At 41.4% G+C, this 20000-nt stretch overlaps 1 protein-coding gene across 1 annotated transcript in view; it reads right to left on the reverse strand.

Annotated features, from left to right (window-relative positions):
* The window catches only part of LOC138861914 (uncharacterized), a 119578-nt gene that overhangs the window by 33156 nt on the left and 66422 nt on the right, over positions 1–20000 (reverse strand). Inside the window, exon 3 of the mRNA XM_070122376.1 lies at positions 17237–17330. Within this exon, the coding sequence (XP_069978477.1) occupies positions 17237–17330 (94 nt within the window). The remainder of the gene's footprint in view (positions 1–17236; positions 17331–20000) is intronic.

Below are 20000 nucleotides of genomic sequence, written 5' to 3' on the forward strand. Positions count from 1 at the left end.
TTCCCTTCTATTTCGTCTAGAAAATCTCATCTGATCTCCCTCTTTTCTCTCTCTCTCTAAGTGTAAATCTAAGTGTAGTTCCTCATATTCACTCATGATATAAACTCCCGGACGCATTATAGAAAGTTGTCTGGCTCCCTCATACCAGCGTAGCCCTAAGTGCCACGGCCAGGAAATTACAGGGAGCCTCTTGTGCCCGGCGCTTTCACTATCCTGCTGATGGGAACGTCACATATGCCACCTTCGTCTGCGCTGTCCGTTTGTCTGTTTGTCTGTCTGTCTGTCTGTCTCTGTCTCCAATTCTGCTTCTGCCTCTCTCTCTCTGTCTCGTCAATGTCTCTTGTCTTTCTCTCTCTGTCTGTCTGTCTGTCTGTCTCTCTCTCTCTCTCTCTCTCTCTCTCTCCTCTCCCTCCCCCTCTTCCTCACCCTCTCCCTCTTCCTCTCCCTCACCCTCTCCCTCTCCCTCACCCTCTTCCTCTCCCTCTCCCTCTCCGTCTCCCTCACCCTCACCCTCTCTCTTCTTCTTCTTCTTCCTTATCTCTGCTCGCTATATTTGTGTGGGCATGCGGTTAGGTCGTCATTTCCCTGTGATTTTACAACTTTCTGTCATTTCCGTTCCAGAATGACTCCGATCAAAATATCAGTGTCTGATTACAATCTAATGATATCACTTTCTGTTGATATACACATTTCTCTCTTGGATCACTACCCTTCCCCCCAAAGGTATCCCTCCGTGCCTGCCTTCGCGCGCCCGAAGCCTAGGCACGGGGCACCAGCCAGTGCGAGCGGCGCGGTTGACCCAGATACCAGTACCAACCCTTCGCCTCCAGACAGAATGTTAACTCCCCGGCTTTCTCCCGCGTCTAGCAAGTCTCCGCCAGCCACCCGGTAACGTTGGTACCTCCAGAAGCCACCTTTCGATACCCCCCGATCCCCTTATCCCTCATCCGAGAAGGGATAACGATCATTTGAAAAGATATGGAGGTTTTCCCTCGTTGGATACGGTGTGGGAACGTGCGAGAGGTGGCGGAGCGTCGGAAATACCGCAGAGGAAGCCACGAGGAAGCAACCCTGACCTGTCGGAGCTGCTAAATATGCAACAGCGAGCACCGTCACCGCCAACGTACTCATAAGGAATGAATGGCTTGACGTCGAAAAAAATTCCAGATACCAGACGTCAGATCGCGGAGCCAAGACGCACACTATCAATACACGCAACATGCTACAGTTAGCACTATAGCAGCTGCACATCACAGACACTATAGCTGTTATTTCAGGCTTGGAGAAATATGCCACATGATCTGTCATTCCTCCAGATGTTACACAATGACCCCCGTCACACTAAAAAAGCACGGTATCTAGTGAGTGAAGAATTCCGTCGTTTTTGTCACGACGTCAAGACTACGAGTATGACCTTAAACTACAAGTATGACCACAGACTACAAGTATGATATTATACTATGCGTATGACCTCGAACTTTAAGTATGACCGCACGCTACAAGTATAACACTGAACTCCGAGGATGACAAGACTCCAAAGATGACTTACGAATCCGAGGACGACCTAATACTTCCAGGGTGACCGAAGACCCCAAGGATGATCTAAGCCTCCTTCGACGACCTAAGACTCCAAAGATAACCTAAGACCCCCGAGGATGACCCAAGACTCCGAGAAAACGACCCAAGACTCCGAGGATAAACCTAAGACTCCAAAAACGACCTAAGACTCCAAAAAACGACCGTACTCTACCCTTAAAGGTCGCGAAACAACAGTTACGACCCTAGAATCCAAGTACGACCTCGAAACTACTGTTATGACTTCGGACTACGATGATGACCGACACTGGTTGCAATGACAAGAGCGTCGCAGCTGCAATCACGAGTCCGAACGCGTGATGAGGTCGCCCATGCTTGCAATTGCAGAGAATACAAGGGGGACGCGAGTGGGGCCGAGTAACTGTACAAACGCCATCTATGGGCGATCGAACCAACCATTAATAATGATAATAGAAAAAAGGTGATGATATAATATGAACATAATGATGATATTGGATAATGATTATGGAATGACGTGACTATCGAAATGGGTTTAGAAATGAGACTTGGTAAGGTGACCTTCTTTTGCGATTAATTTGAAATGAAGGAATGGCAGGAAGTTAATGTGGGTTTATTGTGAATATTTGGGCCTTAGTGATGTAAAAAAAAAAAAAAAATATATATATATATATATATATATATATATATATATATATATATATATATATATATATATATATATGATTTGTTAATCAATATGTAGTCTTTTGTTAAGGATAGAATATGCCAATGCGTAAGTAATGTGTATTCATGAATATGTTTGTAATTATTTTTGAAAAAGTATATGTATGTAAGCGTAAGACTGTGTGTGTGTGTGTGTGTGTGTGTGTGTGTGTGTGTGTGTGTGTGTGTGTGTGTGTGTGTGTGTGTGTATGAGCATTACCAAATTTTATCACCCGATAAACTTAATAAAACGGTAATAAATGAAATAATTGCCACTTTCTGAAACAATAAAGTCACTAACTAACCGCTGACGTCACAATCGCATCACTAAAAAAACAAAAGAATAAAAAAATGGTCTTTGTAACGTAACTGATTTCGTAATCAAATAACTTTTTTGTACTTTTTTTCGGTAATTCGCTCCTTGATAAAGAAAGATTGCAGATTTTGTGATACTTTAAGGGGAAAAATCTGTATAATTTGACGGAAAAGATTGTGGATTTGGTGATAAAACTCTTAATTTAGCATCATCTCTGTATCTTTTCTCTATCTATCTGTCTATCGATCATCTCTTTCTCTGTCTCTCTCTCTCTATGTCTCTTTATCTATCTATCATCTCTATCTATAGTCTCTCTCTCTTTTTCTCTATCATCTCTATCTATCGTCTCTTTATCTATCTATCTATCATCTCTATCTATCGTCTCTCTCTCTCTATCTATCATCTCTATCTATCTATCGTCTCTCTCTCTCTCTATCTATCTACCTATCTATCATCTCTCTCTCTCTCTCTCTCTCTCTCTCTCTCTCTCTCTCTCTCTCTCTCTCTCTCTCTCTCTCTCTCTCTCTCTCTCCCTCTCCCTCTCCCTCTCCCTCTCCCTCTCCCTCTCCCTCTCCCTCTCCCTCTCTCCCTCTCTCTCTCCCCCTCTCCCCTCTCCCCCCCCTCTCCCCTCTCCCCTCTTCCCCTCTTCCCCTCTTCCCCTCTTCCCCTCTCTCTCTCTCCCTCTCTCTCTCTCTCTTTCTTTTTTTTTTTTTCTTTTTTTTTTTTTGGGGGGGGCGACTTAACTGCACGGGTACATCTGAGGAACTTGTTAATCGCTTTATCTTTATCATGCGGATACAAGGAACCAAAAACTACTTTCGCATTATCACCTTTTTAAATCTTTGTTTTTGTTTTGTGAAAACAGCCGCATAAAAGTCCCTGAACGAATATTTTTGTTTTGTTCCACATCCACCACCCTTTTCGCTCTTCAAATTATCAGTTTTATTTCTCTTATCTTCTCTTTTTTCTCTTATTTACATACGCTTTATATTCCGTTATGCCCCGCCCGCTATATTTAATTAAATCTTTATCTGCTCATGTTTCACTTCAGCTTCTTAGATTTTTTTTAGAATTTTTAGAATTAAAATTTCTTAGAATTCTTAGAACCTGTTCATAAACTTCTCTCATTTCTTATTAGTTGTAATAATTATTTGTAATCAGTAAATCGACCTTTATATCTGTGTATTTCTTGTCCGTCTTTTTTTCTTCATTATCTTTCTTTCTTTGTGTGTGCGGAAGGGAGAAGAGAAGAGAATAGAAGATAAAAGAAAAGAAAAAAAAGAAGAGAAGGGATTAGAGAAGAGAAGAGAAAGGAAAAGAAACGGAAAGAAAAAAAGAGAAGAGCAGAAAAGAAAGAAAAGAAGAGAAGAGTAGAAAAGAAAGAAGAGAAAGAGAGAGAGAGAAAGGAAAGCGAGTATACATCTGTTTCTATCAATGGCTAACTGTTTTTCCTCACTTTCATTTCGTGTCGTACATTGACCATAATCGTTTGTAAAATACACTGCAAAGGGTCGCCGAACATCCTCTTCCGTTGCACACATTCCTGTGTATGTGTTCCTGTGTGTACAATGGCTCGAGTACACACACGCATTGACTAGGCCAACCCCACTCCCCCTTAAAAAAACAAAAAAAAAAAAATGACAGGCGTTGTGTCAATTACATGTTGCATAACACATTCACTGACAAGACATCTGGGTAACTGTAACAGGTATACAATATGTGGGTGTGTTATTCTGACCTAGTACGCACCCGGATCAACACTGGGCAAGAAAAGAGTGTTAAACTTGCATTTTCACCCATAAGGTTGAAATTCCTCTATCCTAGCAGGGATCTGTGACCTGTATGTGTTTTACGTGTGTATTTTCCTTTTTTTAATAATTATTCGGAAGTTTCAGTCTGGTACCGACAAAGGGTTAAACAACATGGCGGGGAAACGTGAACCATAGAGGTGACACTCCTATTTTGCGATTACGGGAGATTAGCCCCTGTGAACTTTGGTGAATAAGATCACCCGCGTCAGGAAATCTCCGTCGGATAAGAAGGGGTTACGCGAGCCGCTTGAGCGAACAATGACACTCCGTTCCGCTGGCAGTCGGAAGTGAAACGCGTCCGAATCCCCGGCAATTGGCTCGATCTCGGGAGGCGAATCCGCGAGAAGATTGAATAATGGAAGTTATTAGACGCGTCTCAAAGGTTCTGTTCGACTTCGTTTTTTGGGGTCACGATTCTAAAAGATGATTTTGAGATTAGAGACGATTTTCTTCGAGAGTACAACGCTTAACGAAATAGACGCGCGCGCGCGCACACACACACACACACACACACACACACACACACACACACACACACACACACACACACACACACACACACCAAAAAAAAAAAAAAAAGCCAGGAAAAATGTAAACACACAGATACAAACAACAAAAGAAAAAAAACACATACATAATCAAAGACCTCGGAAGGACAGGCACCCAGACACCCAACAAACATCATCAACAAACAAACAAACAAACAAAGACAACAAACAAACATCAGAACCAGCAAAACCAGTAGAAATCCCAGTAGACAAATTCCACAATTACCCAGTTGACGAAATGGAATTCAGCGAACAATTACGCCTCGAGATTCAATCAATTAACGAAAAGAGACGACGAAGAAGACTCAGAGAAGAGAGAGAAATGGGATTTTATCTTGAAGACGTGAGACCCAAGGAATAGGTGGAGATGAATGATGGGGAAAGACGTGATAAGAATGGAAGAAGGGAGATTAAATCCAGGACACCGAGGGAGAGAAAGTTCAGGTATGAAGGATCTTCCGGAAGAGAAAGAGATAAAGAAAGGAAGAGGGGAAGGGGGTTATAAGCAGAGAGAGAGAGAAAGATAAAGAGATAGATTGAGAGAGAGGTGGGGGGAGGAAGAAGGAGAGAGAAAGGGGAGGAGGAGGGAGAGAGAGAAAGTGAGGGATAGGGGGGAGAAAGAAAGAGGGAAGGAGACAGAGAGGGGAAAAGAGAGAGAGAGAGAGAAGAGAGAGAGAGGGGGAGAAAGAAAGAGTGAAGGAGAGAGAGCAAACAAGAGAGAGAGACACCAATTAAAGAAAAGCTACACAGACAGACAGACGCAAAGAACAAACGAAAATCAGAGTTGCCTCCCCCCCAAAAAAAAAAAAAAAAAACACCTAAAGACACCGATAATGATATCAATCATCAGAGCCGACATACTTACCTGTTAACCGGCGTGGAGACGTTATAAAAAAGAAACCTCCCTCCCCCCCTACCCCCTAACCTTACACCCCCCCCACCCCTCCACCCTTACCCCTCCCTTCTCCCTCCCTTCTTGTCGGCGTCTTTCCGCTATATGTCACACGCAGAGGCGAGGTCAGGAGGAAGGGGTCAACCCGCAGGTCAGCTAGGGGTCAGGCTGTCTCTCGTTCTCACGTTCTCTCTCTCTCTCTCTCTCTCTCTCTCTCTCTCTCTCTCTCTCTCTCTCTCTCTCTCTCTCTCTCTCTCTCTCTCTCTCGCTCGCTCGCTCGCTCGCTGGTTTCCTTTCGCTCTCTCTTGTTTAATCTCTCTCTCTCTCTCTCTCTCTCTCTCTCTCTCTCTCTCTCTCTCTCTCTCTCTCTCTCTCTCTCTCTCTCTCTCTCCCTCTCCTCTCCCTCTCCCTCTCCCTCTCCCTCTCCCTCTCCCTCTCCCTCTCCCTCTCCCTCTCCATCTCCCTCTCCCTCTCCCTCTCCCTCTCCCTCTCCCTCTCTCCTTCTCTCCCTCTCTCCCTCTCTCTCTACGTTTGATACTGAGACAGTGTATATTATAACGTTGTGTTTAGAATGTTTCTGTATCTCAGACGCACGAGATATTCTTGTAAACAAACGTCACATATCCTTAGATATACGATTTCTCTCCCAAGTATAAAAGAAGTTATAGAATCGCTTAGTAAGAACAGAACCTTGCTTAAGAAAGAACGTTCTCTGGCTCTTCACCCAGCCACGCAAAGCAAACATTTTGTCAGTGGTTAATGAAGGTCCCAAACAAAGCACTTCCTTAACTAAGCACACTATAGCTGGGTCAAAGGTCAAGGAGCTTTATTCCCATACCTCTTGGATACTCTCTGGATTAAATCTGGATACTCTCTGGATTAAATCTGGATATTCTCTGGATTAAATCTGGATAATCTCTGGATTAAATCTGGATACTCTCTGGATTAAATCTGGATAGTCCCTGGATTAAATCTGGATAGTCTCTGGATTGAATCTGGATAGTCTCTGGATTGAATCTGGATAGTCTCTGGATTAAATCTGGATAGTCTCTGGATTAAATCTGGATACTCTCTGGATTAGATCTGGATACTCTCTGGATTAAATCTGGATACTCTCTGGATTAAATCTGGATACTCTCTGGATTAAATCTGGATACTCTCTGGATTAAATTGAGACGTGCGTAATCCCAAGTTGAATATATAGATTGCTATGTGGGATGGAGTTAAATCACCGAATAATACATACATTCTCATGTGTGTGTGTATGGGTGTGTGTGGGAGGGGAGGGGGGTGCGTGTGTGTGTGTGTGTGTGTGTGTGTGTGTGTGTGTGTGTGTGTGTGTGTGTGTGTGTGTTTGAGGAAGGGACTTTGTATCAGATTCGCAATTGTCGATTTCAATTTTCCCAACAAAATCACCGAACCACCGATTTGCACTTCAAATTCCTATTGAAATTTCCCTGACTTTGAAGACTTTTAGAACATCTATTTGATAATGGAAATGCACAATTTTTCATTTCTATTTTACACGGAAACTGTTTTTTTCGATCATATCCAAGCCAGGTTAAGTACGACCACCCAAAAAATATAAAAATAAAAACAAAAAGCCATCTTAAAGAACAGTTAGTAAGTTTATTGTGATGAACGAGACTTCTCTCAGATTGTTGACCTTTGACCCAGTTCGCTCTACCGCTGGTGGGGTGGGGTGGGGGTGGGAGGGAGGGGGTTTAAAGGGGTATGGGGGGGGGGAAGGGGGTCGAGGGCACTTGTGTTTTGTAATATATTACTGCGCTGTCATTCTCTGTCTTTTTATTTCACTTTTTTCATATATTTGGGTTTTTGGGTTTTGTCATTTTCTCATTTTTTTATCTTTTTATTTTTTTATCTATATTTATTTTTTTTTTTTTAATACTAGAGAGGGTTATGTGTTCGATCTCGAAATATGCTTGAAGTCTATTATCTTTATATAAATTGATTAATACAGATGGACAAATGCACACGCACACATACACACACACAAACATACACACACAGAGGCACCCCGCTCTCCACATACACACACACACACACACACACACACACACACACACACACACACACACACACACACACACACACACACACACACACACTCACACACACACACACACACACACTCACACACACACACACATGCTCACCCACACACATGCTCACCCACACACACACACTCACACACACACACACACACACACACACACACACACACACACACACACACACACACACACACACACACACACACACACACACACACGCTCACCCATACGCATCCATATTTATCAAGAGTTAGGGGCGGGGTGAGTGAAGGATGAATAACGACCAAGGAGAGCCCCCCCCCACCCCCACCCCATCCCCCTTTCCCCATTCATTCTAGGGGGGGGGGAGCGTTATTAATATTCACCATTGAAGAACAAAAGACGATCAGCATGACCTTTTAAGGGTACGTGGACCTTTGTCTGAAGGAAGGTGTGTGTGTGTGTGTGTGTGTGTGTGTGTGTGTGTGTGTGTGTGTGTGTGTGTGTGTGTGTGTGTGTTTTAAGAGAAAGAGAAACAGATAGAGAGAGCGAGAGAGAAGAAACAGACAAAAAAGAGAGAGGAAAACGAAGAAAGAGTGAGAGATAGAAACTAGAGAGAAAACTTAAAAAAAAGAGAGAGAGGGAGAGAGAGAGAGAGAGAGAGAGAGAGAGAGAGAGAGAGAGAGAGAGAGAGAGAGAGAGAGAGAGAGAGAGAGAGAGAGAGAGAGAGAGAAAGAGAGGGAGAGAGAAAGAGAGAAAGAGAGAGAGAGAGAGAGAGAGAGAGAGAGAGAGAGAGAGAGAGAGAAGAAAGAGAAAGAAAGAGAATGAAAGAAAAAGAAAGAGAGAAAGAAAAGAAAGAAAGAAAGAAAGAGAAAGAAAAAAAGAAAGAAAGAAAGAGAGACACAAAAAAGACAGCTTAACAGAAGGGGCTAAATTCAGACAGCCAATTAAAACACTGCCATATCGCTCGTTGGGAGATAGTTGGCCTCGTTAGAAGTAATTAGCCGAGTGTCATGGCATATGCCTAACACAGCTCGCTATTCTTCCACAGCCTCGACCACCCCTACGGTATAGGCCTGACAATTTTTTGCGGGTTTTATTTTTTACGAATTACTGTTATTCTTATTTATTTTTCGTTATTATTTTGTTACTATTATTATTATTCTGTTCCTATTGTTTTATTTCTTATTTACTATTTTTTGTTTCTATTAGTTATTATTATTATATTCTTATTATTTTATTTCTTACTTACAATATTTTGTTACTATTATTTATTATTATTATATTCATATTCTTTTGTTATTATTATTTATTATCATTATTTTATTACCATTATTACCATTCGTGATCTAATATTGTTTTGTTACCATTTATTATCATTATATACTATTCACTATTATTTTGTTACTATTAATACTATCTATCAATTATCATTATTTATTATCATTTTACGCGCCCGCTAAATTCATTACGCAATTATCATATAAACACACACACACACACATACACACACACATACACACACACACTCACTCACTCACACACACACGTCGGTTATTATCGTTTATTGTTGTTCTTGTTATCATTTTTATTCTCATGTTGCAGTTATTCTTGTTGTTATTCTTATTATGCCTGTTATTATCTCCTTTATTATCATTACTTATCACGATCATCATGAACATCATAATCGTCATCGTTATTATTCTTATTACTATTATTTTTTCTTTACATTTTCATGGCATAATGATCTTTATGGTTACATTACGTTTTATTTAGCCATTTCGACACGTACTGATAACTGTACTAAAATTAGTTGTAAAGAAAATGATTACTTCAAAAAAGAAAAAAAAGAAAGAAAAAGGAAAAGAAAAAAAACATGTGAATCAGCTGGTTTTGTTGTTAGCGATAAAACGGTGACTGACATAGATAAAGAGAATAAATTTGATAAGGGAAAAATAAGATGATGATGATTCTGCTGATGATAACAGTGATAATAATTATAACGATAATGATTATGATGGTTATGGTGATGCTGCTGCTGCTGATGATGATGATGACGACGATGGCAATGGTGACAATATTGATATTGATAATGATAATAATGATAATGATCATAATAATACCAATAATGATAATAATGGCAATAATAGTAATAACAACGATGATAATAATGATAAAATAATAATAATGATAATAAGGATAATAATAATGATAATAAAATCATTATAATAATAATGGTGATGATTATGAAGATGATAATGATTACGATAATGATGATAATGATGAAAGTGATAATCATAATAAATCCCAGTTAACAATAACATCCCAAATAGATAACCAAATAAATAAATTAAAAAAAACAAAAATACATCCCTATCTTCAAGAAAACGAATCAAGAAAACGTAATTGAATATAACGTTGCGGTTTCTGAAAACAGGATTCTACCAGTTCTTCGTTTTCTATGAAGAGAAAATGGGATGCTGCTGCTGCTCCGGAAGGTCTCAGAGATGCTAATGGGGGAAAGATGAGCCGTGAAGCTTATTAATAATGGATGCCGTAGGTAATGGAAAATACTTTTGAATTTTGGATGGGGTTGGTGGTGAGGAGGGGTGGGGGTGGGGGTGGGGGGGGTAGGAGGAAGGAAGGGGTAGGAGGAGGAAGGGAGGGGAAGGGGTAGGAGGGGTGGGAGGATAGGAGGAAGAGGAGGGAAGGGGTAGGAGGAGGAAGGGAGGGAAGGGGGTAGGAGGAGGGAAGGGAGGAGGGGATGAGGAGGGGTGGGGGTAAGAGGAAGGGAGGGGGTAGGAGGAAGGGAGGGGGTAGGAGGAGGAAGAGGAGGAGGAGGAGGAAGGGTGGGGTAGGAAGAGGATATGAGGAAGGAGGGATAATGGATTTAAAGGGAAGGGTGAGGAGTAGGAAGAGGGTAAAAGGAAGATGGGATAAGGGATTTAAAGGGAAAGGGGGAAAGATCGTTGAGAGGGAGAGGATAGGGCGATGAAAGGATGAAGAGGAAGAGAACACAAAAGGGAGATGAGAGACAAAAAACCGAAGGGAGAGACAAGAGACAGAACACTGAAGGGAGATAAAGGAACAGAACACAAAACAGAAAAAAAAGGACAGAACATAGATATCGGATAGAGGAGGAGGAGGAGGAGGTGGTGGGGGGTCAGGACCATGAAAATGGGAATAAGAGAGAGAAATAGAGGAGAAGAGGGATAGGGGGGAGGGGTAGGACCACGAAAAGGGGAATAAGAGAGAGAAATAGAAGAAAAATGACAGGGAGGGGAGAAGTTCAGGACCACGAAAAAGGGGAATAAGAGAGAGGAGTAGAGAGAGAGAGGGATAGGGGACAGGGGGGTGGGGGTGGGGGGTCGTCACTCCACCAAGGTCACGGTTCCCACGAAGACGTTCTCACGATTAGGCTTCTTATCATAAGATTACGGACGGGTAAGGACGGTTAATTTGCATAATTAGGGCTTGATGGGTTAGGAGCATCGAGGCCTTATCCTAATGTTGAGGAGATAGATAGAGAAAGAGAGAAATAGAGAGAGAAAAGGAGGAAGGAAGGGAGGACGGGAGGGAGGAAGGGAGGGAGGGAGGGGGAAGGGAGGGAGGGAGGAAGGAAGGAAGGAAGGAAGGAAGGAAAGAGGAGAGAGAGAGAGAGAGAGAGAGAGAGAGAGAGAGAGAGAGAGAGAGAGAGAGAGAGAGAGAGAGAGAGAGAGAGAGAGAGAGACAGAGACAGAGATTTTATTTGAAAAAAAAAATACAGAACAGTTTACATACCCTACAAAAGGCCATTGAAAAATAGCCAAATATGAGAGAAAGAGACGGGGGGAAGACTAAAGCAGAGACAGACAGGCACACAAAGACAGACAGAAAGAAAGACAAGAAATTTGTGCATTCGTGCGTGTACACTTGCATGTTCTTGTCAGCTTATTTGTTGGTTGGCTCGCAGACGTGTGTGTGTGTGTGTGCGTGTGTGCATGCGTGTGTGAGTGTGAGTGTGAGTGTGAGTGTGAGTGTGAGTGTGAGTGTGTGTGTGTGTGTGTGTGTGTGTGTGTGTGTGTGTGTGTGTGTGTGTGTGTGTGTGCATGCGTGTGTGAGTGTGTGAGTGTGTGTGTGTGTGTGTGTGTGTGTGTGTGTGTGTGTGTGTGTGTGTGTGTGTGTGCGCGTGCGCGCGCGCGTGTGTGTGTGTGTTATCACCCGCATCATTCTCATCAATATCACGCTACTTTCCCGTCCGCCAATAACAATACAAACAAAGACAAATAAATTATTTTAAAAAATCACAATCGAATAATAAAAATAATACCCAATAAAATCATAATAATCGCGATGTTTTTGATACGCGATAATAACGCTAAGCTCCAGACACACACACCCATTGTCTTTGCCGAAAACCCGGTCAGGAAAAAAAATTAGCAGGAAAACTAGGAAAAGTTCCCACGCCGCGAGCAGGATCTGTAAAATCACGGGCGGAGGAGCGGGGGGTGGGCGGGGGTTGGGTAGGGAGGGGCGGGAGGGAAGGGGAGGGAGGTGGGGAGGAGGGGGGGGGGGGAGGCGAGGCAGGGAAACCGCTCGGCAACCAACGCCCTTCTTGCTCTCAGCTTTGTTTTTGTTTTTGTTTTCTCTTGTTTTCTTTATGATTTTGTTTTGTTTTTAGTCTTAATTTTTTTCTCCAATTTCCGTATTTTTTCTTTTGCTTGTTTGTTTTATTTATTATCATATTTTGTGTGTGTGTTCTTCGTTATCATTTTCTTCCTCCATCTTTCTTTCATTACAATCATTTCTTCTTCCACTCCACCCCTCTCTTTTTATCGGGCAATTCCTCTTCCTCCTCCTCCTCCTCCCTCCTTCCTTTCCGCCTCAACTTTTTTCTTTCAATTTCTTTTCCTCATTATCACTTCCTTTCCTTCCAACCCTTCCCCTTCCTCTTCCTCATTTTCATACATGCAGAACTCTTCCTCTTCCTCTTCTTCTTTCTTCCTTCATTTCCCTCTTCCTCTTGTTGTTTCTTCCTTTCTTCCTCTTCCCATTCTTCTCGTTCTTCCTTCCTTCCTCTTCCTATTCTTATTCCTTCTCCTTAATTTCCTCTTCCTCTTGTTTCTTCCTTACTACTTTTTCCTATTCTTCTCATTCTTCCTTCCATCCTTCCTCTTCTACTGCTTAGATTAATGTTTATGCATTTAAATCCCCTTTAAACACACAATCCTCCATTCACATCATCAGATCAGGTATTCTAATCCCTTTTCAACACACAATCCCTTATTCACCATCCCTCCTTATAGACCAACCGCCTATTACGAATATCCAGTTTTTAGAATCCTTTTTTTTTGGCTCAAATCCTTACCTTAACATCCTCTTCCGCGTGTTTCATGTTATTTAAGATACCCAGGGTTTTAATCCTTCTTCAGCATTCCTTTAGCCAATCCAATTACGAATACCAGACGTCTTTAATCCTTAAAACACAAAATCCTTAACTCCTTTTATCCTAACAAACTTTTCCAGATCCGAATTTTTGAAATAATTCTTCGTACACACACAATCCTTAACTAACCATACCCTCACGTAGCCTATTCCGCCATTAATAGGGTTTTAAGCATCTTTTAACAAGCAGTCCTTGGCAAACGATACTGCATGACCCTTGTTTTCTGGAACTCACGCTAGAGGGGGTAAAGAGCGAGAAGGTTAACTGTACTTATGTTTTTTTTTTTTTTTTTCTTCTTCTTCTTTTTGTGGTAGTGTTGTTGTTTTTTGTCTGCTTTTTTGGATAACTTAGATAATCATTTGTGGTTGGTGTTGCTGTTCCTGTGACTACTGTAATTAGTAACTTGCTGTTGTTATTGTTGGTAGTACTGCTACTACTGCTACCGCTGGTACTACTGTTGCAACAACAGCAGCAGCAGCAGCAGCAGCAACAACAACAACAACAACAACAACAACAACAACAACAACAACAACAACAACAACAACAACAACAACTACTACTACTACTACTACTACTACCACTGCTACTAGTACTGTTACTATGACTGATACTAATATTTAGACTGTTATAACAACTACTACTGCTATTACTTCTACTACTACTACTACTGCTATTACTATGACTGATACTAATGCTTGTACTGATAATACCCTCTATCATTTCCTACTACTGTTACTACTACTGCTGCTGTTGTTGCTGTTACTACTACCACTACTTGTACTACTGTTACAACTACAATTGATTATGATAATACTAACACAATAACCAACATCAAAATCACGAATAACAAGAACAGTAATAATAACAGTAATAAAAACGATACCACTAATGATGCTGCAATATTATTATCGCAAATGCTATCGTTTTTAGATTATAACTGTTGCTACGACCAGTTTTATAACGGAAAAGGAAGCACAGTGGGTCTCAATGATCCAATAAATATAGCAGTTGAATTAATAAATGTCATGATGAGACTAAAAACGACAAAGAGAAAGCATATTGAGAAAGTAAGAAATGGATAAAGGTATATTATCATGTTGTTATCACTCGTATCACTGTCATTCTATTATTACTAATTGTATTGCGAAGAGCGTCACTATCATTATCATTAATACCCTCACCTTTATTACCATTGTAATCATCTTCATAATGTTTGTAACTATCACCCTTATCATCAATATTGAGATCATTATCATCGTTATCATCTTTATAACAATCGCCAATATCATCATTATCCTTAATATAGTTGCCATTATTATCTTTATTAACAGTTTTTATTAACATCGTCAACATTATTAGCATCGTTCTCCTCTTCATAACAGACATCTCTATCTCTTTTATCATTAATATCGTCACCATTATCACCATCGTTATCATCTTCATAGTTATTATGATCGTTATCATTAATACCGTCACCATTCTCGTTTTCACTGTCATTATATTCACCGCTACCGAGACAAATAATATCGTCACCTTTATTTAGAAAAAGAAAAAAAAGAAAAAAGAAAAAGAGAGAAATATTCACCTCCACCCCCTCCATAATCACCCACGCCGCCCGTTATCTACAGGATACAAACCTTTGTGATTACGTTCTCAACCTTTCATTAATGGTTTAAAAGGGGGAAGGGCGGAGGAGGCAATAGTGTGCTCTCTTTTTCTTTTTTCTTTTTGTTTTTGTTTTTAATCCTCGAAAATGCGCACCCAAGCGACTCCCCTTCTCTGTCGGTTTCTTAAGTGCATAACTGTAAGACGGTCTTTATAGCAGCTATTACCGGCGGTTACGCATGACAAGAATGACTGGCGCATGCGTGGTCACTGCTGGATGTCACGGTCAATGGTAGGGTAGAGGTTGGGGGAGGGGGGGGGAGGAGAGGGGAATTGGGGTGGGGGGTATTGAGAGGGATAAGGTGGTGGAGGAAAGAGGCTACTGAGGGAGGGGGGTTTGGGGGGAGACGCTACTGAGGGAGGGGGTTGAGTGGGGGGAAGACGCTACTGAGGGAGGGGGGTTGAGTGGGGGGGAGACGCTACTGAGGGAGGGGGTTGAGTGGGGGGGGAAGACGCTACTGAGGGAGGGGGGTTGAGTGGGGGTGGGGCGGAGACGCTACTGAGGGAGGGGGATTGCGGAGAGGGGGTAGGGTTGGGGGAGGGGGTACTGAGGGAGGGGAGAAGAGAAGGTGAAGGGTAAATGTTATTCTGTTTTCGAAACGTGAGGGTTGTTGTGTGTTTGAGAGACGGTGTGAAGGAGGGAGAGAGAGAGAGCTAAAGAACAAAATAAAGAGAGAGAGAGCGAAAAAAATTGAGAGGATGAAAGAGAGAGAAAGCGAAAAAAATTGAGAGGAAGAAAGAGAGAGAGAGCGAATAAAGATTGAGAGGAAGAGAGAGAGAGAGAGAGAGAGAGAGAGAGAGAGAGAGAGAGAGAGAGAGAGAGAGAGAAAGAGAGAAGGATGGAGGGAGACCGAGAAAAAACAAAACAAAGTGAGTCACTGACTGAGTGACTGAGAGTGCGAGCGAGCGCGTGAGTGAATGGATATGAGAGTAAGTGAATAGTGAGTATTTTTTATGCTTTCCCCCAACCGAATTCGCGGTCAACCAATGACGGTTCTTGCAAGGTCTACTAATGTTACGCGACTCTCGACGGTTGCGATTTAAAATTCAAAATTCAAAAATTCAAACCGCACAGACGGTAGAGAATATCTGATATGCAAACTGTGTTAATAATATTGTTAGATTATAAATAGATTGGAATGACGAGGCCAATATTTCGGAGGAATGGAAATTAATTTCTGAGTGAAGACAAACGTGTTTTCTTGAATGCGGAGGAATATATAACGACTTTTCTCTAACTTTGCTACTACTCTTAAATGATTTTATTTATATATATATATATATATATATATATATATATATATATATTCATTTGTCTCCTTATCTTTTATTTTTCATTGTTATGATGTTTTCTATCTCTGCTACCACTCTTATATGAATTTATTTCATGACATTATTTTTCATTTATCTACTTTTCGTCTATTTTTCATTGTTATGTTTTCTTTCTTTTTTCTTTTTTTCTGTATCTTTATCACGACACTTTCTCGCCTTTTCCTTTCTTCCTGTCTTATAAAGCCATAACATTTTCCTCCTCTTCTTCCTCCTTTCTCCTTCGTCTCATCTTTATTCCTCGTTCCTCCGCGTTCACTTTCACATCGGCCAGTTGTTCTCTTGTGCTGAGGAAGTAATACATCTTACACATGTCTTGCTTTTGGTTGTCATCTGCTTGGGATATTAATGGCAGTTTCTCTTGAGTTGGTGTTTGTTTGTTTTGTGTTATAAGGGTGCCTGTTTGTTTGTGTGTGTGTGTGTGTGTGTGTGTGTGTGTGTGTGTGTGTGTGTGTGTGTGTGTGTGTGTGTGTGTGTGTGTGTGTCCAATTCCTTTCTAGCTCTCTCTTATCGTATCCTTTCTCTCTTCCTCTCCTAATTCACCACCTCCTCCATCCCCTCTCAATCCTTCCCTCCTTCCATCTCCACCTCCATTTGTTTATTTATTATTTTTGCACATTTTGCCCTCCTCTCCGTCCTCTCATCCCCTTCTAACACTCTTTTCTTTGCTTCCATCTCTATCTCCTATTCTCTCCCTTTCCCTCTCACATCCTGTCCCTCTTTTCCCTTTCCATTCTCCCATTTTCCCTCCTTTTCCTCCCCCTCCCTCACTCCTCCCCATCCTTCTTTCCCTCCCTCATTCCTCCTCCTCCTTTCCCTCCCTTATCCCTCTCTCCCAAACTCGAGAGACTCACCAAAACAACAAAACAACCAAATAATGCAATTCTCATACGCATTTTCAAAAAAGTCCCCCCTGTAACAACCCAATTGTACTTACCGAAACAAGGTGATTGTCTTGTCTTGCGGTTGTTGGTAGCCGAGGGAGAGGTGGGGGTGGGGGTGGGGGTTGGGGGGCAGGTATGCAGGATCCGCTGTAAAATACGATCTGATATTAGATTAAGGTGTATAGCTTTAAGGTTGCGGTATGTGTAGGAGGTATCGGATTCGATTTTTGAGTGTTTCGGTTTGTTTGTTTGTATGTTTGTCTCTCTCTCTCTCTCTCTCTCTCTCTCTCTCTCTCTCTCTCTCTCTCTCTCTCTCTCTCTCTCTCTCTCTCTCTCTCTCTCTCTCTCTCTCTCTCTCTCTCGCACACATACACACAGTCCTCTTTCCTGTGTGTCATATATATGTGTGTGTGTGTGTGTGTGTGTGTGTGTGTGTGTGTGTGTGACCTACTCTAGTTTTCTAGCAGTAAATAAATTTATTTTTAAATATGGTATAAAAAGGCTTTAGTTCCGCCACTGAGAGTGATAAGGGGGAGAGGGGGGGGGAGGAAAGGAAGAAGAGGAAGGGGAAGAAAGAAGAGTAAGGAGGGAGGAGGAGGGCCAGATAAGGAGGGAAGGAGAATGAAGAGCATAAAGAGGAAGGGAAGGAAGAGAGAAAAGACCGAATAGGAAGAAAGAATGGGAAGGAAGAAAAGAAAGAAAAATATAGGAGGGAGGAGGAAGGAGAAACAGAAGGAAGAGGGAAGGAGAAGCATGAGGAGGAGATAAGGAGAAACAGAAGAAAAGGAGGGAAAGAGAAACAGAAGTTAGGAGAGAAAGAGAACAAAGGAAGGGAAAGGAAAAGCAGATGGAGAACAGAAGATAAAGAGAATCAAGAGGAGGAAAGAATAAGATAAAGAGGATCAACAGGAGGAAGAGGGAAGGAGAAGATAAAGAGAATTAATAGGAAGAGGGAAGGAGAAGCAGAAGAAGGAGGGAGAAGCAGAAGAAGGAGGGAGAGGGGGGAGATGGGAGAGAGAGCGAGAGATCACGGGTGGCTGACCACGGTAATGGCGGCCAAGGAGGAGAGTTCAGCCAGGAATACACACACTGACCGCTTGGAGGACTTGGCTGTATTGCCTCTCGTCTCTGCCTGTTCGGCCTTTTATTCCTCTTTCTTTTCGCCTTATTCGGTCTCTTATTTCTCTTTCTTCTCTCTCTGTTCGGTCTCTTATTCCTCTTTCTTTTCTCCCTGCTCGGTCTCTTATTCCTCTTTCTTTTCTCCCTGTTCGGTCTCTTATTCCTCTTTCTTTTCTCTCTGTTCAGTCTCTTATTCCTCTTTCTTTTCTCTCTGTTCGGTCTCTTATTCCTCTTTCTTTTCTCCCTGTTCGGTCTCTTATTCCTCTTTCTTTTCTCTCTGTTCAGTCTCTTATTCCTCTTTCTTTTCTCTCTGTTCGGTCTCTTATTCCTCTTTCTTTTCGCCTTCTTCGGTCTCTTATTCCTCTTTCTTCTCTTTCTGTTCGGTCTCTTATTCCCCCTTCTTTTCTCCCTGTTCGGTCTCTTCTTCCTCTTTCTTTTCTCCCTGTTCGGTATCTTATTCCTCTTTCTCTTCGCCTTTCTTCGTCGGATGTCTGCTTCAATTCTTTGGCTATTCGATTTTCGGTATTTCGATTTCAGGCCGTGATTTCTTGGTGTCTTTGTTTCTTTGTATTTTTCTTTCTTTCTCCTTTCTCTTTCCTTTTCTATTTTGCTTTTTCTTTTTCTTCTTCTCCTTCCTACTTTCTCCCCTTCTTCTTCTTCTCCTGCTCCTCGTCCTTTTTCTTCTTCTTCTTCCTCCTTCTTTCTTCTTATCCTCCTCTTCCTCCTTCTTCTTCTTCCTGTTTTCTCCCCCTCTTCTTCTTCTTCTTCTCCTCCTCCATCTTTTCCTTCTCCATTTTCTTCTTTCTCTCATTTATCACGATCATTTTTATTTCAATTTTCCTTTATTCCTCATAATCTTTATCATCACAACGAGAAGTAACAAACCTTCTCCTTATTCTAATTATTATTTCCACAAAAACACTAACGCATGTAAATGATAAAAGGATAATAGATGATTAAAATAATAATCTCCATTGGCCTAGATAATAAGGATGATAAATAACGGTAATCGTAATCATAGTGATGATAAATAATGATAGTGATGATGATGATGATGATGGTGATGATAACATTAATGATAATGATAATTTTGATGATGCAAATAATTATAATTATTACACTGATAATGATAAAATAATAATAATAAATAACGATAAAAGTGATAATGATGATTATTATTACTATCATCACAACGCTAACAACAACAGCAGTAAACAAACAAACAAAAACTTGAAAGTCTTCCACTCTACAGAAACAAGACCCCCAAAAAAGATTTCTTCATAACGCGAAGACCCCCAAAATACAACATAATTTCGTATTCTTGCACACAGCTCGGGGCGCCCACTCCGCTTCCTGCAATGTCGGTCAGAACCAGTATGTTGTGAGGCGCCACATAAGGCAACCGCTTCCATGTTTGGTCCATTGAGCGGTTCTCTTCCCCTGGGGTCTTTTACTCTATAGCTGTGCACCTTTTTTTATATTTGATTTGTGTAGTTTTTACTTTTTTTCCCTTCCTTTTTTATTCTCTCTCTCTTGTTTTTTTTTCGATTTGTTTTATGTTGTCTTTGTATATCTGTCTGTCTCTTGTTTTTCATTTTTTTATTTTTTCTAATTTCATGGGTTTCTGTCTGTTTGTTTGACTGACTGACTGACTGACTCTGGCATTCCTCTCTCTCTCTCTCTCTCTCTCTCTCTCTC

The sequence above is a fragment of the Penaeus vannamei genome, chromosome 6, assembly GCF_042767895.1.
Source record: "Penaeus vannamei isolate JL-2024 chromosome 6, ASM4276789v1, whole genome shotgun sequence".
In the NCBI taxonomy this organism is placed as follows: domain Eukaryota; kingdom Metazoa; phylum Arthropoda; class Malacostraca; order Decapoda; family Penaeidae; genus Penaeus; species Penaeus vannamei.